We start from the raw sequence: 23,573 nt of genomic DNA on the forward strand, positions 1-23,573 counted from the left end.
AGGGAAGACCAACAGAAACACAAGGTGATGAGTAGAAGATCTGTCACTGGGGATGTAACAGCAGGTAACATTCACTCTAAGGCAAGATTTAATTTCCTACAATCTCCATTCCACGAGAGGGAATCTCAGCACAGAGATGCAGACAAGGTATTAGCAGGTATTAGCAGCTTACCACGGTCTGGACTGAAGGAGTGCCAGGACACAATGGCATGGCAAGACAACTGCCTTAATGACTGATGCAGGAAATTTCAGCTATATTAGAAGTTAAATGTTAGAGAACTACATCTAGTCTCCTCTATCAAGCCAGAAGAGTCTACACACTACAGATTTCTGAACCTACCAGGACAGTAAACCTTTCTACCCCTGACATAATGTGCCAAGAGAAGAGGAGGGAGAGTAACCTGAGCTTTAGGCAAAGAGTTCAAGTAGAATTGTCAAAGGAAAATTCTAAGAAAGAAAACTCAGCTTCCACAATAAATCGTCAGTTTAAAATACAAGGTAAATATCTAAGGTAACCCTGGTTGCAGAATAACAACTGTGAAGGTAAACACAGTTCAAATAATTTTCTATAATCAGGGAAAGGAGAAAACAAAATTCTGAAATAAAAGGCTGGGTAGGTTCTTTGGTATTATTTTCAATAATTAAAATAGTTAACAGCTCAACCACAAGCTTCTTTTAAAGCAGCTGGAAAACATCCCTAAGATTAATACAAGTGTTCAGAAAGATAGGACACATCCTGGTGAGATGTGTTGTTTCACAAACACTACAGATGAAGCGCTATTTGTAAAATATCTCCCTGCAGGAGATACTTTCAATCAGTGAGGTCCCCAAGTAATCTTTTTTTTGTCACAAGGAAATGCTTTTTTATTTGCAACTCCATTTGTCAGGATTTGGCCTAGCACCCTATAGAGTGGAAATGATTAATTAAATTCTCTGAATGGAATGCTCCACAAGCAAGAAAAAGTAAGACTAAAATGCTGGACAACATCCTGAATATCAGTACTTCCGAACTCTGCTGCAGGTATGCTGCACCCTCCAGTCAGATGGTTGAAAAGAAGACACTTTTTATAATTGCAAGGAAAGTGTCTGTATGCACCACTTCAAATCAATTTTTTAACAGAGATTTCATGTGTAAAGAGTAATCCACACTGTGATTAAACTCAGACTATTGAAAGCCACTTCATTGTCATAACTTCCATAAATACCTATATAATCAAGGTATTTTTCTTAATTACCTCCATTTTTGCATTAGTCCAACGAGGCACTTCTACAATCATATTATATAGGACCTAAAACAAAAAACAGTGTCAGAACTGAAAATAAATTCCTCTTGGCAATTAGTATTTTACAGTAACACAAATACTCTCCTCTGCATTCAGCAGCAACACACATCACATTTCTCTGTTCCAGCTGCTTTTACTTGTACAATTCATTTAGTTCTGCACAATGATATTCAACCTCCTTGGTTCATCCTTTCCCCACCCCACTCCTTTGAGAATACAAACAACAAAAAGTAATGGAAATGCACATGATGGTTTTTATGCCCATATCGATATTACTCTTCACAAAATGTTCAGAATTTCCATGGAATGGTTTGCCACATGGCAGTGGTTCAGCCTACTAGTCAAAGAGGATTGGATGTTTCTATAGAAAAGAGTTAGCTTCCCTTAAGCAGTGGAAAGGACAATGCTTCTGGTTTTTTCCCCCTAAGGATTTATTTCTTTAAGGCCCTCCTCTTTTGACTCATTAATTTTTTTAAAAAACCCATGCAAATGCAACAACCACTGACATTTCTGATTCTCAGTCAAATCTAGTTGAAGCGAGGTGATACTAATCCAAAAGCGATGGCTGAGGAAAGATATGGACACAGATACCTCACATTTGTGTTAGGCTTCTTCCTAAGTGAAAGCTGTTTTGAGAAGGGGGTGTGGGAGGAATAAACCCAAAACATGTAAACTTGCATGCTTTTAGAAGAAAAAAAAGTAGCTACACCTTTCTTACTGAGGAAGTTAAAGCAGTATTTTCCAAAGAGAAAAACTCTGTGTAACCGCTGTAAGATTTCTTCTTCTGAAGCTGTCAGAGGTAAGCACTACCAAGGAGTGGAGTATTGAATTGGGTAACTAGACTAAACCATTAAGCAATGTCTACAACCTATTTTAGATTACTAAAATAACCCCAAAAATATCACATTGCCTGGAACATCTCTTCATAGCCAAAGAAAACTTACACTGGTATTAACAATCGCAACAGTTCAGGAAAGGCAAAGTATGTTTTTGCAGAAATTTGTAGGAAAAAAATATAAAGTTACACCAACTGAAGACTTGCACTGACTCTTTAACACCATTGCAATTAAGGCTCCAGTGGACCCTTAAATATTTGTATTTTTTCTCCTTGCATCTTGCAGCTGCAACAAACAAAAACCATTACCAGGGTCAATGTCACAGTCTGATTAAAGTAATTCCAATGGTTCTATGATCATGTCCTCCCAAACAAATCTGGAATGTGGAAACCAAGAAAGCAAAGGAAAATCCCAACTGTCACTCAGCATTTCTATCATGAGATCACAAGCTATGCACAATCCTAACAGCAGATTCCCAACAAATTTAAATTATATTTGCCATCCATAAGTACTGTGCCCATACTGCAATCCGTGGCACATCAGATGGAATCACCTTTCCCAAGCAGGTCATGACCAAATAAAAAAAGATTTAAAAAAAAACAAAGAAGAAAGGTGCTTCAGATAAGTTTCAGTTACATAAAGTACACCTTATGTATATAAGAATAGTTGAAACAAAAGTAATCAGAACAAGGGCTCAAAAATGTCAGCATTGAGGAAGGAGACAGAACAAAGCAACATACATGCACCAGCAGGTAAGAGAAGGGTTGGAAGAGTGCCCAATAATGTCTGCACATCCATCTGGGAAACATGTGGCAAACAGAAATGCTCAGCATGAAAGCCAGTGCTGACAAGAAACTCTTATGGAACTGCCAAGCAGGTCGAAGAACTGTTCTGACTGGTAGCTACAGGTAGAAAACTTACAAACTACTCCTGGAATTATACATGATGTCTTCTCCTCTACCACAATCCTGTATTTTTCTTTATATGCTGCTATACACTTTTCTGACCATGTCAAATACAATGGCTTCAGCAACCTCTAAACTTGGTTTTGAGCTTTAATTAGTCAACAGTTAGTCCAGGTCTTCACCAAATCAACCCTCAGGGCTGGACAACAACTGGACTGAAATGAACACAATGTTGCTCTCACAAACAAACAAAAAAAACCCACTTGGATTTAACTCAGCTCAAAGACCAGGCCCTCATAATTTGTGGTATCAGTCAAATGTGAGTTGTCAAGAGTCTTAAATGTGACAGCCTGACAGATTAATTTGTATGCAAAAAAAATCCCTGAAATACTCTCTCTAATTCTAAGCTGCCACAAGCATTTACAAGAGATTAATGACTTCATACAGTGTTTACATTTAAAAATAAAAAGTTTTATTTATAGGGCAATCAAATTTTCACAGTGGTGAGACTAGATCCACTGGTGTGGAAAGAAGAGCGTATATTTTGACAGAAAGAAGTAGACTCCTCTGGTTTTTAGGGTTTTTTTTCCTCCTCTTCCTATCTTGTTTCCCTCCTTGCCTAAGTATCACCCAGGAATATTTCCATCACTCTTATTTTCCCAGACCAAGCACCTATTCCTTCTAACCACGTGAATGTTGTCTCCCATCCCTTGCTGAAAACTGTTCCCGCCTCAACTGAAAACAGAAATGCAAGTGTCAGACACCACTTGTCTTCACAGATTACCATCTGCATATGTCATTCAGTGGTTAGTTTTGGCTGAGGAATGCATCTGGTAACTGATATTTTTATCTTTATTTTAAATCAGTAAAACAAAAAATTCCACCCCACAAAACCCCCAAGTGAGCACTTCTACCCCCTCAAGCAATGGTGAGACTGCTTCAATAGCCCATTTGACACACCTTCAAATGACAGAAAAAAGATCTCTCATCAAACAAAAACTATTGCTTGCAAAGTTTACCATTTAACTGCCTCAGTACAATAGCAGTCACCTGGCCTGCCTGAGATCATTGCTAGCTGCAGACCAGATTTAATCCCACTCTGCAAGCGCCTGATGTAGAAGGGACTCCAGTTCAGGAGAGCCAACTGTACAACAAGCCAAATGGAGCAGCCTCATGCCAACTCTGCTGGCTGACACTCTCCTCAGGACAGTATTCCTGGAGCATGCAAGAAAAAAGGAGGAAACAGTTTCCTAGCTTCAGAGAAAGGGACAGAACTCATCTGCTAGGGAACGAGCACTGACAGAGCCCAGAGGGACTTTCAACCCAGGGTATTACGTAGCTTTTTTGACTTTGAGTCAATATGAACACTAGACAGACATTTGTACTTATGTTCTATTATACTTTGAAGAGGTGATGGGGGCCAGGGGGGTGTGGAATCTATTTGCTCAACAAAGAGAAGTCAAAAGTGCATTTCCTAATTCCTAAAACTGAATAAGCAAATCAGCAGAAAATGACACAGTAGGAACAACCAGTATGTCTAAATGATACCCTTTATTTCCTAAGAACTACACACTAAGTACATTACATGGGAACTCACATAGGTTGTAACTGTTTGCTTTATCAGGGTGTTGTCTTTAACACTGCTTGGCAACTTACTGCATTCCATTTCAGCTGAACGTCATTTTTAATGTATCATGATATAGTTTTTGCTGAGACAAGTAAAAATGTCTCTCTCTCACACAGACAACAGAAATGGGTTTTATTTTTTGAAATAAGAAAACCAGAGAAAGATAAAAAAGATACACAAAACTACTTTGGCACATTTGTACAGCAAGTATCAAGAAAAACAAGCAAAATACAGACTGCTGTACGCAGGTAAACTATTAGTCATCATTCTCTACTCCAAGACTGATGGCCAAAAATAACTGCTAGTTCTGGCTGTACAGATTCTTACAGAAGACAGCTCATTTTGATCAGAGTTTGTCATTAGAAATCTGAATATCAGAAGACAAAAAAAAATAAAAAGACCTCTCTGACACTATTTTTACAATCTGTCTTTCTGGAATGCCCTATACCTGTCTCAAAAACAATTCTTCCTTACCTAACTTTCCCTTTGTTGTTCAACTATTTCCTTTCCCAGTCATTCCAAGTTCCTTAGCTCGTGCACTTGAGGAAAGGGTTTTGAATAAGCATGATTTTGCTCGAGGGTTGCAACCCTTAATGCTGAACTTTGAAGGTTCAGCTAATTTGAAGCAGAAGTGGAGCAACCTCTGTAGAGCGAGGAAAGTGATGAGGGAAAGAGACGAGCAGAAACTCAGTACAATTTCATAAAATGACAAACATCACCACTTTTTAAGGCCCGATTGTGATTCACCATCACCTTGCATGACAAGGAGAAAAGATATGCTAAAGCTGACAATTATTTTAGTAGTTTTTATAGAAAAGTACTTAAAAAAATCTGAAAGCACTAGAGGCAGCTGGTCACTCTTCGTCACAGTGAAGTTCTGAGCTCAGAAGAAAGAGCGAAGAAAAAGCAGCTATCATTTCCTTTTATTTTCTGTCTGCTAATTTGCAATCTTGCAGGGATTCTCATCAACCATCAACTGAACATGGCAGTATCCACCTGAGGACTAACGAGAATGAGAGTGATAAACTGCAGTCCAGCAGCAGTGTGAACAAAGGATGATGTTTGAAAGAAAGAAAAAAAAAAAGGAAAACAAGAACGCAAATATGGACTGTCATTAAATATACCCAGAAATAAATGGAGTGGGGTTTCTTTATAAAATGAGTACCCATGTTATAAGCATTCCCACTGTAACACTTCCTGTAAGGTATTTGCCAATGAAAACAACAAACCAGATGCCAGCAACATCTGGACACCAAATAGACTGTGTCTAAATGAGAAGGCAGTGGAACTTTTCCAACATAAATTAACATGCCACATAGCAAAAAAAGGAATGCAGCGCCCAGCACAAATGCAAAGTGCCTGCAGTCTCTTCATAGTGTACTTCTCTCATGTTATACTGAAAAGGGAATCACAAACACTACACTGGTTTTTACACACAAGTATCTCACTGGCGTCAGGCATATTCTCTGATCACCCAGTTACGGGACACATTCATCTGCAGAACTACAGTGTACAACCATGACATGAATAAAAATGAAACACTGGCTTTCTCCAGTTTAAGGAACCATTTATTTGAAGTTAAGTTTGATCAAATCACTGATGTAACTTTCTCAGTAAACCAACTCTACTCTGGGTAGATTTCAGCTGGACTGCTGAGTGAAGACTACTTCTATTCTCAGCATTTGTCCCTCTACAAGAACACAAAGCAAGGCTGCAGCTAATGGACACATCCTCAGAAAAGAGCTGGGCAAGTTCAAGCGTCAAAGTGAAAGATTCACCGATAATCTAAAATTCAGAATACAAATCTCTGACCACATAATGGACGCATTATAGCCCAAGTTACATATATTAAAAAAAGGTCTAACATCAGCAAGAACTGTAACAGAGGCTGTAGTTAAGGCAGAATACAAAGTCAGTACAAAGTGTGCACCTGTTCTGCACAGAAAATGATGACAGTTTTTCCTTTCTTAAGAAACATACTGACTTTATCATAAGGCAACTCTGACACCAGTTTTGAACACTGAAGCATAAAGTCCTCTATCAGATCACCTATTCAGACAGCATGACCACTCTGATAACCCTTTATATCTCACCTGACTAGTTAATTTATTAGAAATTTCTGCCTCACAGAAGCAACTCAGCTGAAGTTCACAAGGGCATTCCAGCACTGTGCAACCCACAGGATGCAACAAAACAAAAGCTGTCTTGTTTCTTTCTTTCTACCTTTTTTCAGATGCTCTTGTGAGTGTCTGCAAGTTAGAGAACTATAATCTCTACGTGCTTGGACAGATTCCTTACCTGGACGTACACCTGAAATAAAACTTTGTATTCAAGAACACCTGGGTCCTCTGAATGATGTGACACGTGAATACTTTACCAAAGACAAGCAGATCAGAAACGCTTTCACTACAGCAGGAAAGCAACATGTCACATTAGTCTTGAAAAGAAAACGATGACCTCTTCAAACCTTCTTCCTGCCAGACATGGAAGACCATATTCAACAATCAGGCTCTGACAGTTTTGACTGTAACCACAGTGGAAACATCCGCTCTTCCAGACAGAGATGTGAAACTTTTGAAACCTTTCACAGAGATTTACTTGGGCAGGAACGGATTCCAAGTGCTTGCAATGCTTAAGGCAATGCAGGAGTTAAGACTGCAAACTGCTAATAATTTTGAGACTAGAGCTGAATATGATTTCTTTCAGCATAGTTTCTCCCTCAAAGTAACTTCTCTCTAGTCTTCAAATGGTCAAAAATCATCTGTGAAAGCAAAAAGTCAGTTGTCAGCAGTGTCTGCAAAGCTAAATTTAACTGAGATTTGGGAAGATCTAAAATGTTATGTGAAATGGTTGCATTATTGAAAACAGTTCCTACAGAAACAGCACGTTTCCCTTAGAACTACAAACAGACTGCAAAACAGCGAGTTGTAGGATGGGCATTCCCCTACCCCATGACTGCTGAAAGCTGAAACTCCTCTATTTTGAGACTTTCTTTTCTGGCATCAGGAACACCTAGGTCAATTTAAAGTAGATTAGACAGATTGAAGAGACTCTTGCAGAATTATCTTCAGTTTCCACAGCTAGACTGCCATCTGATGAACAGCAGCTCAGCGTAATTTAACACACACTCTTAAGAGGGTTTGCCCTTGTCCAGAGTAACAAATAACTGTCACCCTAAAAGCACAAGTTTTAAAGATGTCAGTGTGTTTCCAGGTTAAGAACAAGTATCACCTTTGAATTCTGGTCAAATTCAGTGCAAAGATCAACTGAACATCAGGTATCAATAGCAACCTTTGCATCCCTAGACAAGAGGAAGGACTACAGTGCTTCAAAGATCTTCTGAAATCAGTACATGACAATCAATTCCTGATTTTCCCGTTATACCCTGATTAAGCTATGCTTTCCCTGCATGTACACACACAAGGATGCATTTCTCACCAGGCCAAGGCAAAGAGAGCTGCTAAAGAGCCCAGTGTAGAAGAAACTGCTTTCCTGAACACAAAGATTCCTCTGTTTTCTCTCTCCTCCCCAACTCTCAAAGATAATGGTGAAAAAGTGTTTTCTAAACGATTTGTTTTCTTGCATCTCACCATCTAAGTAAAGACCAAGAACGTTTGGGAAGCCTGTAGTCTGTGCATTTGCTTACTTGCATCAGAAACCCACTAAGATTGAAATGTACATTTGCCTTTGCTCATTTTCTGCAGCTCTATTAAATCACAGTCCAGAGCTCTCTAACGGGAAGAACTATATGAAGCAGCTCTGGATGCTACACTGTCCCAGAAAGCAAGAGCTGCTCATCCTCACTGGCATTTTCCAGCCACCTCTCCCCACACTACAAGAAACACGGTTTTCAACAAGCTAACATGCTTCTCACTGCACAGACAAATGTAGTTTTGAACATTTTTAGATGCTGCATAAAACATATTTGCACCTGGCAGGTACTGTCACAGTATTTATAAGCAGGTAAGAAACAGAATACTTGACTTGCAGCAAGAGCGGTAAATAAGAACTGATGTTGCAAGACAATGATTTTTCAAAAAAGTCAACTGGCACATACTCGTTGTCCTGAATAATTCCTCTTTCAGACATGATTCTACACCTACTAGACTGTACTTAAATGGGCATCAAGCTACAGGAAATCTAAAACGCATTACTTAGGTATTGTAGCTTGAATGAATCACAGAGCAAAGGGAGAGGAAATACACAGGGCAGGATTGTGTGGGGACTGTTGCACAGCAGAAGAACCAGTGTACCACACACTAGTTGCAAAACTATGAGAACCCAGACAGTTAGAGCAGTTCTTTCACATCGGATGGGTAGTTACAGTTTTACAATATGACTGGCCAAACAGATATGAGGAGATAAAGCTTGGGACACACACCTACCCACACACATACATACATCATGGCCTTAAAACATAGTTTGGTTCATTTTTTTTCTTTCACATTCTTCTACTAACTTTTAGATGAGCCTGTGCCAGCCAAAGCAGAGCAAAAAGTGTTACATTTTGGAAAAGACACTTGCATAATCAAATCTTGTTTCACAGAAAAAGCTTGAGCAGATCTTCCATGTTTTTTGGGCTTCTGTTAGGCTGAAATTCAGTGCTGGATAATGCTGAACTATTAGCAGATGTGATTTTTCTCCCTTTGGGCTTCCCAGATGAGAAAACAACATATCCTCAGTTTTGAGAGGCAGATACTTAGTATAATTTCTGTCCTAACATACTTAGGACTTTTGAAGTTCTGTATATATAACAAAGATTATCCACAGAGCATAATGAATATTTCATTAATGGAGGTTTAACTGCAAATGTTTCTGAATGCAATAGTAAAAAAGATCTACACATCTACACTGTACTAGTCACAACAAACCTTTGAAAGAGTGGTATAAGTGTTTGCCTTTGAGAACATCTTGATGAATAAAAGAAATCTGACGTTTCCGGTCCATTCAAAGAGGAGAATATTAAATCCCTTTAAGCCTTTTCCTCCTAAAAGACTTGCATTTGAAGACATGTCAACTTTATTCACTGAGAGCAAGTTCACTTTGCAGAATAGTGAACTGATGTTGGAAAGGAAATAGACAACATAGTTAAAAAAAAACCCAAACCAAAACTTAGCAGTACCTCAGATCCAGTAGTCTTTGCCCTCTTTGCAGGAATTTCTTTATCCTATAGGGAAAGAGTGAAGTAAAAAAGTGTATCAAGAACATCAGAGAGGAATACCGTATTCACATAACTATAGACAACAGTAGTTTGCAATGCAATTGAGACACCCCTTTTTGAGCATAAAGGCCTAAACTATAACTTTTAAAAGTAAGTACTCAGTTCTGTTTCATTGTGACATTTTAACCTTCAAGATGCTAACAGAAGAAGATAAAAAATGTATATGGATACATCCGCCGTCTCCCAACTACTAAGAAATTTAATCAGCAATTTAGGCCTGTCCTCAACTGATTAAAAACACAGTCATCCTTCTGTACAGTCGAAGAAGAAAAAATCCCAAATAAACAAAACCAGTATGGAAAATAAGGCTGGAGTTATCCATCATAAAGTCCACAAAGCTTAGACCGCAGGGTGGAAAGCCTGTAACACACAACTCTTTAAGTCCTCCTCTGACAAAGAAGGCAAAATTAAGGGAGACCTTCACAATGACTCCCCTTCTTGCCACCCCCCACCCTGCCCCACCCAGGCTCTCTGTCAGATGGAATGCTATTTTCCTGCTCACATACCAAAACGAAAGGCTCTCCACATTGATCAGACACTGCTGTACTCTAATTTAATCTACTGAAAAATTACAGACTACAGCCCACTCCTACAAACTCTAAACTCTACATACATGAACAGCAAGGCCAACAGAGAATGTGTGATGGAAATGCCCATTGATTTTCCAACACTAGCACCAACTGAACAGGGCATCTTATAATGACACTCTGAATGACTTACCTCTTCCATTGACTAGCACTCAGGTTTCCTGATCAAAAAAGGTTTCATTCATATTTTAAATCTCTCGGTTTTAATAATTCACAAGATTGGCTCATCAGTTCAGAAGTCTCCATCTGAACACGTTAAAACTACTGACCTTTCACATCATTCATATCATCCATAGAGACTCGGCAACAGATCAAGAAAACAGCTAAAACCCTCCCAACCTGTTTGTGTAACAAGCACACCATGATAAGTAAACCTAAACCTAAACTGAAGACTGGCAGTTCTCCCACCAGTGACAGACAAAACAGGCGTTTCATTATTGCTATAACGAAGCCCCAGGGAGGGTGGCTAACAAGACGTGAAAGTGCTCAGCTGCACCTCACACACTGCCATTCTCCAAAGGTGTGATTACCACTTCTCTCTTGGGCATTAGTGTTGCCTTACAATTATAATGCTCCTTCTGGGAATTAAAGACGTCCACCGTAAGTTGCGCAAGCACGTGCTGTACATATACTACAAAGAAACGTACACTTTTAATTGTAGATGTAGGAAACCACCAATTTAAAAAGAGTAGCAACAAGAAATTAATTCAAGCACACATAAACACAAACCTAAACACAGAGAATAATCACAAGGTACAGTGAGGGTTCCTCCTGCCCTCAATCACTTGAGGACTTGGAGAGACACCTAGGCTTGCCTACACAGCAGTCATTGTTTCATTGTAAGTTACTGAACTCAGCGGAGAAAATTCGGTGGAGTTATTGCGCCTTTATTACATAAGGAATCAGCCTGAGTTAGATGGTCCTTTCTGGCACAATACATCTCTCCATCGATTATCCAAAAATCTTTGTGTTTCAAATTAATTGTGTTTCAAGGCATAAATACATACCTCTTTAGATGCAGCCAACAGTGGAATGTCATGAAATGGGGAAATATATTTACCATCTGCATTCTCTGAAAGACAGAACAAAGAAGCAGCATCACAAACCTAAAGATGTGCCATACAATGTTGGTGTTGCTAAACATCATGCAGTACAGAAATGTATATATGCTACGATTATGCATCAGTTAAACTTTTTCCGAAGCTTAATTTCAAGTACTAAAAATTAACCTACATGTAGGACAAGGAATTTGATTGTTTTGATAAAGATTCATTAGAATCAATTTTATTGTTTTAGTATTCAACAGTATGCTTCTCTTCTGACTACCTGGCAACACAAGCTATGTAAAGATGAAAAGATCCTTTCATTCTCTTTTCTTCTCACTGGCCATACACAACCATTAACAGAGAAAAAAAAACCAAAGGAACCTCATGTCCATCAGCAATAAATGAATTAATCTGGGTTTCTAGCAATGTCTCTAGAATAGTGTGATTTCACTGTATTTCTAATAAACTGGGTTTCAGGACCACAAAGAGAAAATCCTCCAACATAGCAGGCCAAAGTTTGATCAAAAGAGTGAGGGATAGGACAATTGCTCAGGCCCTAGATATGAAATACCACAGAAATTAACATTAACTTAAAGGGGGCCCAATCTGCACTTCAGCCTTGCTCCCACTCGAGAAAGAAACAAAATTCATTGGAGAGGACGCTTAAGTTTTTCAAACTACTCCACTGAGTTTTTTTCAACATACTAAAAGCCCAAGTACCACGTCAAAACAGTGCAAACACAACTCAAACCTCAAGGAATTTCTCCTCTGCTAGCACCTCTATTCACAGTAAAGGAAAAAGCAGACAAGTAACGTCACTTAGCTTTGGACTTAACTTTGACCACCTCAGCAAAGAGAAGTGAATGGAGTCGATTTGCAACTCCTGGAAGCCTCCCAGATGCTTCCCCCAAACAAAACAAAGTTTAGTGCTAGGCTGTTTATTCCCACTGAAGAAAGTGACTTTCCTAGATGAGCTCGTGCGCTGGCAGCCCCAGGGACTGAGCACGAGGCAGCTCTGGCAGGACGCTGCCAACCGGGTACACAAGGCCTCCGCTTCTCCCACACCAGCGGACGTCAGAATTGACTGCTTATAGGTCAATGGACCAAAAACGTACAAAACCACTGCTAGAGATTTGGCACCCAGATAGACAACACTGTTTCAAAAGCCACTGCCAGAGAACTGGCACACAAGCAGACAACATTGTTACGAAAATGGGTAATACTGAACACGGCACACCCTCAGCTCTCAGCGGGCCTTGAGAAGCCTCCTGGAGCACTGCCCGTGTCTTCGCCGTGCCACTGGCTGGCCCCCCCTCGAGGCCGGAGCCCCACGTTTTGGATGCCAGCCTCCCGTCTCAGTGACGTGTATGGAGGGCGGGGGGGTGCCCTGGTCACAAGGGACAGGCTGCGCTGTCACACCGCAGAGGCTCCCGTGGCTGTCCCCGGGGTACCACAGCCCCCCGCGCCCAGGCTCCCACAACACGGCGGCGCTTCACCCCCGGCGCCCTTCGTCCTCCGGGGCTGGGGAAGGGCACGGCAGAGCCGGGGCTGAGTAGGCCCAGCATCCCCTCCAAAAGCCGGGATCTCCACAGGATCCGCCCCCACACAAAACACTGTTCCCTCCCTGCAGCAAGGGGGGAGACTCAGGGGCGACGTTTCACCGAGCCCAATGAGCCTCCGCGGGAGCGGGGACCCGCCGCCGCCTCTCTCCCTCCGTGCGCCCCGCGGGACGGGGAAGGAAGGGGTTTACGGAGCCCGGGGGCTGCTACTTACTAAAGTAGAGGCGGTAATCGGGCGAGTTGGGCCGGCCTCGCTGCTCCGTGCTGTAGCGGGCCATGGCGCCCAGGCGCCCCCACCCCCGCGCCGCCAGCAGCAGCCGCGACAGCCCCCCCGGCGCCCGCATGATGGCGGCGGCCGCCCTCCCCTTCCTGCGGCCGCCGTCGCTGCGCCGGCCCCTGCCCCGCCTGCCCCCGCCGGCACGGAGGCCGCGGGGCCGCCGGGGACAAGGGGAGCACCTCAGGCAGAGAGGGAGGCTGTGGGGTGCCCGGCCTCAACGGAGAGCTCCATCGAGTTGAAAATAATAATAATAATTAAAAAACCCCAACCCCTACTTGAGGTTGCAGGTGACCCCCAGCGGGAGCCAGGAAAGCCTGGGCAGGGTCATACCCCAGCTGTGCCCAGGCTGAGGTGTTCTCAGGCCACCAGCACTGCTACATGGAAGGGGTTGCCAAGAAGATGGAGCCAGGCTCTTCTCCGTGGTGCCAAGCAATGGGACATGAGGCAACGGGCAGAGACTGTTGCACAGGAAGTTCTACCTGAATATGGGGAAGAACTTCTTTACTGTTTGGGTGACCGAGCACTGGAACAGGCTGCCCAGAGAGGTTGTGGAGTCTTTCTCATTGAAGATATTCAAGAACTGTCTGGATGTAATTCTGTGCAATGTGCAGAGAGGCTGGAGCAGATGACCCACTTCCAAACACCTATTCTGTGATTCTGTGTAAAGTGTGGATGCAAAATTAGGGGGTATGGTAGTAGGGTTGCTATCCCTACCTGAGGCCCACGGTGGTGTGAGGACCCTACCATGCTGCTCCCTAGTTTGTTTCTTCTTGGCACATGGTTTTATGTCACCCAAGCCAGTCTGTGTCTGCACTGCTTATGGCTGGGCTATTTGCATGGGTTGCCAATGGCAGGTGAATTTTTATATTGAATGCTGCTGATACTTAAATTAGATTCTCATCTGTATTCATGTTGTGCTGGTTTTAAAGCTTAATACCTCTACATATGATCTGATTCCTTTGAATTCCCTTTTCATTGATCCTTGAGGGCAATTTCAAATTAATTTCCTCTGTCGATAGGGGTGATAGTTCTTGGAGTAGTGCTCCTTATTTGTGGATCTTTCAAAAATTCCTGAAAAGGGGCAGATACCACTATTTGCATTTCATCGACGGAGAAAATGAGACAACAACTTTTGTTGTATCATCACTTAAATCCGAAGCCAATTATCTTGTGTATTCACCGTTAAAGGTGGTCAATATTAGCTTTGAATTTTAGCTGTTTCAATTTGAATTATCTTGAAAGATTTCTGCAGGGTAACTCCATGTTACCCTCATTATTTTATACAGTATTTTAAATGTTACTGGGAATTCTTAATTTGCAGCAGAAAGGCTTAGTCTCTTCAGTCAGATTTAAACAGCATATAACTACTTCTTCCCATTATTTCTTCCCTCTACTACTTTGGTAGATCAGGAAAGAGTCAGGATTGTATATTCAGCATGTGCAGAAAGGACAAAGAATTATTTTACACTGGAGCAGGAGATTTTCATGATGACCTCAGTCACTGTTCCCCCATGTACTACATTGAAATATGTTAGTTGCTGCTCTGGATCTTTATGGAATCTGTATTCTAGTATGTAGATTTTCCATTACAAGAAGGCTCTGGGGAAAAAAAAAAAGTTGTGGTCTTCTCTCATTTGTGCCACTGCTTGCTGTATTTATGACAATAGACTTATCTCCATGCTATTTTGCAGGCCCATTGCCCACTTCTGCAGAAGCTGCAAAATAGTAGTTCGTGTTCCACTAGAGGAGCTGGCATCTTTCTTCACTGAGTTCATCAAATGCAAGGTTATCAGGCTAATCCTCTCCATTTGACATGTAGGGATGAAATTTTTCATAGAATCATAGAACGGCCTGGATGAAATGGACCTTAAAGACCATCTAGTTCCACCCACCCTGTCATGGACAGGGACATCTTTCACCAGACCAGGTTGCTTAGAGCTCTGTCCAACCTGGCCTTGAACACTTCCAGGGATGGAGCATCCACAGCTTCTCAATTCCAGTGCCTCACCACCCCCACAGTAAAGAATTTCTTCCTAATATCTTCCTAATATCTTCCTAACATCTTCCTAATCTAAACCAACTCTCAGTTTGAAGCCATTCCCCCTTTCCCCTTGTCCTGTCACTACATGGGTTTATAAAAAGTCCCTTTCCATTTTTCTTGTAGGCTCCCTTCAGGTAATAGAAGGTCTCTGAAGTTACTGATATTTGAAGTTTATCAAGAGGGCAAATAATCTGCTTTTCATATGGAATAGTTAAAAAAGGGAAAACCTAGATTTTTTTTTCTATTATAATAAAATCTATTATTACGTGCTTTCTTTGAGTTGGCCTGCTGCTGAAATGGGCAAGGTTAAAAGGAGACGTGCCACAGGCCTAGCCTTCTGCCTCTGCTTAGTTCTGAGGAATCTGGATTTCATTTATGGAACGTCAGAACCTTTGAAAATCACTTACTGAGCACGCACACAATACTTTTACACTTGCAAAGCTAGCAGTTGGGTGCAAGGTTATTGTAGTAGGAGTCCAATATATATTTATTTCCCTATACAAGCTTGAAAGTGAAATACGTTGCAGTGGCCAGGAGTCCCTGTAAGATGCACAAAGTCTGAGCACAGAGTTCTCCATTGCTTTGTGTTGTGAACATGGTCTTACCTAAAGCTCTCTCATCTGTAATGGGAAATGGGCTGTGAAGCACTTCATTTTTAATTTATAAAGTATAAACAAGTTTCTGTGCAGGTACTGTTTAGATGCATAGATTGATGCCATTATGTTACCTAGCAAGGGTAGATGATACAGCAGAAAACCACACAGAAACCTTGTTAATGCTGCCAGAGCAGAGAACATGACATTTTAGGACTCTGAGGTATCCAAAATTACCCTACTACTGAAGAAATAATAGTGCTTTAAATAGGTTTTACTGTATTTTTCAGTATTGTGCATTATATTACACAGAATATGGCAGAAGTATGCACACAACTCCTCAAGTCGTATTTGGGTAAGACAGCTTCCTGATTAGAATAAATCTACCTAACATCCTTGAATCTTTGAAACAGATTAATGTTTTTGTTCCAGTATTTACCTTAAGCAAATTGTCCAGAATTACCAAGTCTTTTACTACCAAGGGATTTTTTTCACATTCATTCCCAAGCATTTTACATCCAGATCCTTGTAGTATGATTCCAATTGGGCCAGCAATAGGCATTTATAGGACCGATCCCATTTGTTGACCTTGAAACAGCTCCCACTGAAAAACAACAAAAATATTGCTATTTATTTCAATGGAATTAGAACAAGATCCTTAAGACTTAAGTAGGACTTACATGGTAGTTAGGTTTTATGGTTGCCCTCTGCACAGGGGTGAATCTCATTCCCGCAAAATGCCACTGGAGTATAGCAAAAACTCAGCAACAATATAATCATCTAAGCCTGAAGGACATCCTTTCTTTAAAAGTTTGTACTCTGCAGTGTACATTTACATTTATTTTAGATAAATTTTTATATACATACCTATATATTTTAAAATTAAGGGTTTTGCCCATGAAAATGCTGTGCAAATTAAATACAGAAAACATTGTATTATAATTTAGACACCCATCCTCCCGAATGAAAATAATTTTCATCTTTTCAGCTAATAACGCTTTGAAGAATTTCATTAGTACCACTATGTGCTATTTCAGTGCATTCGCTCTTGACTGGTGATCACATCATTATCGTTACATTTTGCTGTAATAGAACTTCTATCTCCATGGCTTATAAGACCATTAATCTGAAGGAATCAATTCCTGCCAGCCTTCTGTTTTGCTGCTATGTGTGTGCAAGAGGCCAGCAGGAGGATAGCCACCCTCCCTGTCCAACCACCTCTGTGGAACAGGTCGCTGCTTGCACTTGCTTGCCAGTGTTTCCTTGTTCAGCCATCACCATCTCACCAAGCACTCCTACCAGTGCTCCCTAGATCAGACCAAGACAAGCAAGACCAGCTGAGGCAGCTTAGAGAGGTTGGGCTAAGTTAGTCAGGCTGCTTTACAGCTAAAGCAAGTTAAGGAGCATGAACCACTCCTCCTGCAGATCTGTGCACTGACAGTCTGCAGCAGGAGGAGGAGGATCAGTTGTGGGACTCAGTAACCTCTTTCATTGGCACCGCTGGATCTGGGAGAGGACATCTAGAGAGGATGTCTACGCGCAGCCTACTCACACACGTATTTGCATTTTGCTCACGGATTAATGCCTGATGGCAACAAAACACTACATCATCTTGCTAAGAGGAATAATCTTCTATTTCAGTAACTAGAATTAGGTTTGTCAAGTTATGTTACTTTCCCTCTCAATGTGAATAAAAACACAGACTCCTATCCCAAAGAAACTAAGTACCCTGGGTCAGACTGCGAACCCTTTTTTTTTCTAGGGGTGAATTCACGTCAGCAACCCAATTGCTTTAAAGAGACTGATGCTCTGTATTTATGCAAAATTTGGATTTACATTACCATGTGTAGGAAGACGTCAAGTTTACATCCTGGATTTTTCTGAATAAATTGTTTATCTGAGATGTTTGTTTATTTTTTAACCATGCTTTTTGTTTAGGCTCCCCGTACTGTATGTTAGGATTCACTTGCCAGACTTAGCTTCTCTGGACCTCTGCCTAGGAAGCGATTTGGCTATCCTGAGGCCAAGACACCATGGCTGAGTCACGTTTTGTGGCTATGGCAATTTTTTTCCTCTTAGACATCTGTATTAAGTTTATTTTAAGCTCTGTGAACCAAGGATTTTCAGCCTACCCTAACTCTCATCAAAACTTGTTTGTGATTAAAAACTAAAACTTTTTTTTTTTAAGACTCTTATCTTCAATACCCAAGGCAGCTTCCCCATCACAAAACAGAAATCACGAAATAGTATCTTTTCCTGTTCATTCTTTCATTGATTCTTTCACATAAGTGCATAAACACAAATAAAGAGAGGGGAAAAAAGGCTCCAGTTCATGATATAAAAATACTGTCTGGAAATATGAAGTTTTATTGTGAAGCTGCAAATCTGTAATCATTCAAAATAGGGACTTAAAAGGAAAATCTTGCCTGTTGTTCGTAATAATTTTTTGGCTCCATTCCCATCTTGATTTGTGAATTGCCAGACATAAGGTTCTCAAAGATTCCTAGAGAAAATATTTCACCTTTGGTAATTTCTACGCCCCCCTATTTTACATTGAAACATAATAAATAATAAAGATTCATCTTCCTGTTCTTTTACCTGTGCCTCGTTCACTTGCTTGTCTTTCCTTATTAGCTTTGATATCACAGTGCCATCTACTTGATCAACAGAGTCAGTTTATTTTCCTTAGAAAATAACTACGCAGCTGTAACTCTGAAGAAATCAAAGGGCTGCTCAGTTTCCTAGCAAGTTCCTTCTCCTTCTCACCTCCTAGCCCTTTCAAAGCAGCACTGCCCTTAGATGTCCGCCTTTGGGAGCTGGCCCAGCTCCGAGATTGTTTCACAGACCTACACAAAGCCCAGCTGGATAGTGACAGATCCACAGGCACTGCAAGGACAATGCAAGCCCTGCCGACCCTTCTCTCAGCATCCCTTCTCCTCTCTGGCAGGTGTTTTGATTTGAGAGACGGGTCCCCCTCTATAGGCAGAAAACGTGTCAGCCTTTTGTATGTGTAAACTGGAGCAGAGGCTTTGTTTGGAGTAAAAAAGCATCACAGCAGTTGGAGAAGATGGATTGCATAGCTTGAAAGGTTGAGCCATCCCTTCTTAGAAATATCAGCAGCCTAGCCTGAGCCCCGGCAGGCATGTACCTTATGAATTTTTCCTACAAATATTTAGACAAGAAATACTGTAGACAGGGCTAAAAGAAATTATCGCTGTGCACTTACTTCTAAAGACCTGTTTCTCTACAGGAATCACCAGTCTGGCAAGATCAACAGTAAGAGTGAAGGTGAGACTGCCACACTAAATAACTTTTCACCTACAAGACAGGCTTTTTTCTCTTTTTGTACTATTGAAAGGTGTTTGAAGTGGTTTTTTTCTATGTATATTTCAAAGTAATTTTGATTCATTCATTGTGAAAAATCAGTGTGTAGACTCCAGTTTTACCTGTCCTTAAGCCTTCTCTTTTTATTGCTTTTATCCCCACCTGTCACTCTCTTATCTTACCAGTATGGTTGCAAGCAGGTAGGGCGTACGTACCAGCAACTTTCCAGTGCTCAGAGTCCTCGGTGGGCCTTACCCATGATTGTTCTTATCAAAGCCTAAACGTTTTGTCCCTCAGAAGACATCTTTGCTATGACTCATGCAGAGTGACAAGAGATACAGGCTTGCTTTTATAGGCACTTTGGCTTCTCTGTATGGAGGCAGGCAGCTGTAGAGACATCTGCGTTCTTTGCTGTTGAGCTCCATCTGTGAGGAGGGTAGGACAGCTTTCTGCAACAGTACCATGGTACCTTTCTGCTTCTCCACTGCCTGTTAAATGTTATCTCTTTACCTGAGCAATACTGGTACTGGCTGGTGAATTCACCCTGCAGCTGCAGATTGAGACTGTCTTTTCACTTGGTGGCTGTGCTGGCCATTGCAGTGAACAAACTTGAAAATGCGGGTCCTGTCCTATTGCCGCAGGACTCCAGCGGTGGTCTGTGCCTCCCCTCTAAGGGAACAGGCACAGTAGTCAACCCACACCAGCAGTTTTCATGTATCCTTGGGGATACTAAGTTATAAAGAAATCTTTTGTAACAGCTGTGAGGCATTACAAGAAAACAAGTAATTGTTTGCTTACTTAATGGCCATCAGTCTTGATGGCGCTCCTGGTTCATTTATAGCTCAGGACTGAGATAAAGGTTAGCACAGACCTTGCAACAATAAGCTCTTATATGTGCCTAATACAGTTGCTTGGGAACACAATGCCAATATTTTCTGTGTTGACACCAGCACCTGTTCTGTCTCCTAAGCAGGGTGGCTTCCATGCAAATAACTCCTATGTGAGTGCTCGCATCAACTGGATTCCAGTTTACTTTGTAGAATTAAATGAGCACCACATAGAGTGGTTAAAGAGATTTTCACATTAATTGTAAAATGAGCATTTTGTCCACACAGATGTCAAATATTCCTTCTTGTCTTATGGATTACTGACTTTGATACTGCTTGCCCATCAGTTGTCACTGGGGCCAGAAGAGAGTGGTAATAACTCGAAATTGAGAGACGGTTGTTCATACTGTTGTGCATGGCAGCTATGGCAGCTGAAGTCAAGTACTTCACATGCAGTTCTTACTGTGCTTTCTGTGGCATTTTGTTATAGCCCAAATAAAGTTTGGTAAACACTAATAAGAGTTTATAGGGGTACCTTACTCAAATGCACATCTGATTGTTTTTACATATTTCTCCTGCTGATTGCACAGGCACAATCCTCTAGTGTAAAACAATGATGGGATTTAATGTGACGATGGATAAGTCATGTCTCAAGCCTCCCTCTGTTCAGAGGGGATAGGGAAGCCACTGGTCCTGAATGTATCCCCTTCATTTGGAATATTACAGAAGACATGCTATTTTCAGCCTTTTCCATGCTGAGTGGCACAGAGGAGGTATTTTGAATTTTGCAGAAAGTACTTATGTACGTTTCTAAACTGTTTTGTAAGCCTGCTCTGGGCTCCTGGCAGCCTCTGAAATAACGCTGCTCTCTGAAGCCAAGTAAACCATTGCAAGTACAACAGCAGCAGCAAAGTACAGCTGGCTTTCCCCATAATAATTGCCTTGCTGAATGAACACACACCTTTTCACACCCTGTGACTGAGTTGAGGAAGAAGACCACTTTTGCATGTGGGTAGGTTGCTGTCGTAATAAACACCTGAGCAAACTTTACTATATCCTATCTTGGCTGTAGCACTGCATATTGTGGCAGAGCCTACAAAGCCAAGACTTTAATAAAGTTTGTTTTTCCACCTCCACCTGGCCAAAATACATTCCTCAGTTCTCCCCCAAACCATCTTAATTTAAATAAATATAATGAAATCTCATGTAAATGATGGGACCTGTCTCTTCCGAAATGCATGACACTGTAAAATCCTGGTAGGGGAAGATACCTTCTCTGGGTGACCCTGGTTTAAGCAACCATTAGTCCTACCCACAGCTGCTCAGATCCCTGAGTCATCCCCTGCCTCAAGCTGCCACAACTTCTTTCGTAGCTGGGTGATGAACTAATCAGGAACACAGATCCAGATGGAAAATAGCCCCAGGAAAAGGGGTGAGGGAGGGAGTTTTCTGCCAGATCAGTTCCTCCATCTCATCTCAAATTCGTGTGTTTACACCCTGCAGCAAGAATGGGAACAAAATCATCTGGGGAAGAGGGGCAATCAGGGTGGTGACTGTTTAAACCAGTTTTACCACCCTCAATGAATGCCAAGCCATTGCTTCAAAAAAAGCTCCTCCCTAAGTCCCAGCGTGAGGAAATGAGGTGGTTGATTTTCCTCAACTCACATCTTAATCTGTGTACTACTTGTTGCTGGGGCTTTGATGCTTGTCAGAAGTATGTCACCAATCTGTCCCTGCCTACGCCTCTCCCTGCTGTCACCACTGTTCTGCCTTTCAAGGAACTTTTGTGGTCTGACTTGCAGAATAAAGAGTTTCTTAGGAAATATCAGAGAGGAGGCAAGACGTAACACATGAATTGCCTATGTAATATGTGACTTCTCTGTGTGAGCACAAAGTCTTCCAAGTATTTCCCTCACATTTTATTCTTCTGCCAGACTCTGTTTGGGCTGGACACTTTGTGCAGCACTGGCATGGTGCTGCAATTTGACGTAGTAAATTGCTTAACAGTTTCATAACCTTTTCCTTTCACTGCTGAGTAGAAATGAAGGTCTTTGATCAGGAGGTTGCATCACAGAACCAGCTTTGTAAAGAAAAATAAAAGTTGGAAACGAGGTTACACTACTACGTTTCATCGCCACTTGTTTTTTACTAGATAGCCCTTCAGGGACACAGTGTGGCAGTGCTAAAGCCATAAGCTCTGCCAGCATCTGTCAGAGGGACATTAGTTTGTCCCCTGGCAGATGCTGCGGCAATGACTGTGTGTGAGACTGACACCGATTAGGTTGCACCACGGGGCTCCCACCAGGCGTTTCCTGTGGCAGCGAGGGCCACAGGGTTGGGTATCACAGCAGCAGCAGTGATTGCTACTGATGGCTGTTGGGGCTTTTTCCAGGATAAGTCTGGTCCAAGCTTAGATGCCAGCAACTCCTGCTGTTTTGACATGAGCTTGATTAGACCAGCGCTACAGAGGATCACTAGACAGTACGTGTGTGCCAGAGGCCATTGCTAACAGACAGGATAATAAGATCTCTTCCAGGGGCTGATCCAGAGGTATGACAAACAGGTGTTTTGGTGTCCAGTTCCTCAGCCATCAGAGCATGGTGGTTTGTTACAGCAACCTTCACAGGTCCTTGGCAGGCATTGCCTTGGCTCTGGCCTCTCTGTGCGTAGTGTAAAGCAGGACAGAGCCTGGTTTGAGACAAGTGTCAGCTCCACACTGCTTGCCACCTTCCAGAGGGGCTTTTGTCTCCCTCTCAGCCCTTCTCTTCATTGGCCTGAGGGATTGGTCTCTTTTCAAACCTGTAGATCCGGAGTTTCCAGCCCAAAAGCTACACCTTTCAGTGGGATCGAGGGACTGGCAGATGCAACTCAGTTTGGGGTCCTGACCAGGCTGCCGGTTGGGCATTAGCCCAGGGGAAGGAGGAGTGAGGGTGAAGGTGGTGGCTGACCTCCCCTTCCCGTTTGCCTTGCCTCTGCTTCCCACTGCCCCTGCAGTGCACAGAGGGAAGGGGTCTGGTGAAAGTGTGGCAGTGCCCTGTCACACTCGGGCATCTCTCTGCTAGAAAGCCAGGAGGATGCAATTCCCTCTTCGGGGTGCCGGCACCCACGGCCGTGCGGCGGGGCGAGGAGGGTGCCCTGAAGCAGGAAAGGATCCGTGAATGGCTGCGGTTTGGGGCTGGCCCTGAAAGCGGCCCCGCCAGGCGTGCTTGAACACAAGGCAGGTGAATGCAAACGCTGCCTGGGGCGTCACCTTCCCGGGGGTGGAGCTGCTCCGGCACAGGTGGCAGGGCTGAGCCTGGGGCCCTGCGGAGCCTGGGGAGCCCTGCTCCAAAACCAAGCCTAAAGCAACCAGCCTTCACCTGGGCGGTGAGTTCACCTCCCTGAAAATCAAGCTGTTGCCCACCCTGCCATCACCACCACCACCAAGCAAGGCTGTCTGTGGCGAGC

General features: G+C 42.3%; 1 protein-coding gene across 4 annotated transcripts in view; it reads right to left on the bottom strand.

Moving 5' to 3' along the window:
- Positions 1 to 13,438, bottom strand: part of PPA2 (pyrophosphatase (inorganic) 2) — a 35,042-nt gene extending 21,604 nt beyond the window's left edge. Inside the window, exons 1-4 of one of the 4 annotated variants that reach the window (XM_017833540.1) lie at positions 13,279 to 13,438; positions 11,467 to 11,531; positions 9,774 to 9,818; positions 1,236 to 1,289 (exon numbers count right to left, since the gene is read on the bottom strand). In XM_017833540.1, the coding sequence (XP_017689029.1) occupies positions 1,236 to 1,289; positions 9,774 to 9,818; positions 11,467 to 11,531; positions 13,279 to 13,408 (294 nt within the window). In that variant the 5' untranslated portion in view covers positions 13,409 to 13,438. The remainder of the gene's footprint in view (positions 1 to 1,235; positions 1,290 to 9,773; positions 9,819 to 11,466; positions 11,532 to 13,278) is intronic. The other 3 variants (XM_017833537.1, XM_017833536.1, XM_017833538.1) reach the window with 3 other exon arrangements.
- Between the last annotated feature and the right edge of the window lie 10,135 nt (positions 13,439 to 23,573).

Source organism: Lepidothrix coronata, unplaced genomic scaffold (assembly GCF_001604755.1).
Source record: "Lepidothrix coronata isolate B3197 unplaced genomic scaffold, Lepidothrix_coronata-1.0 Scaffold215, whole genome shotgun sequence".
Lineage (NCBI taxonomy): Eukaryota > Metazoa > Chordata > Aves > Passeriformes > Pipridae > Lepidothrix > Lepidothrix coronata.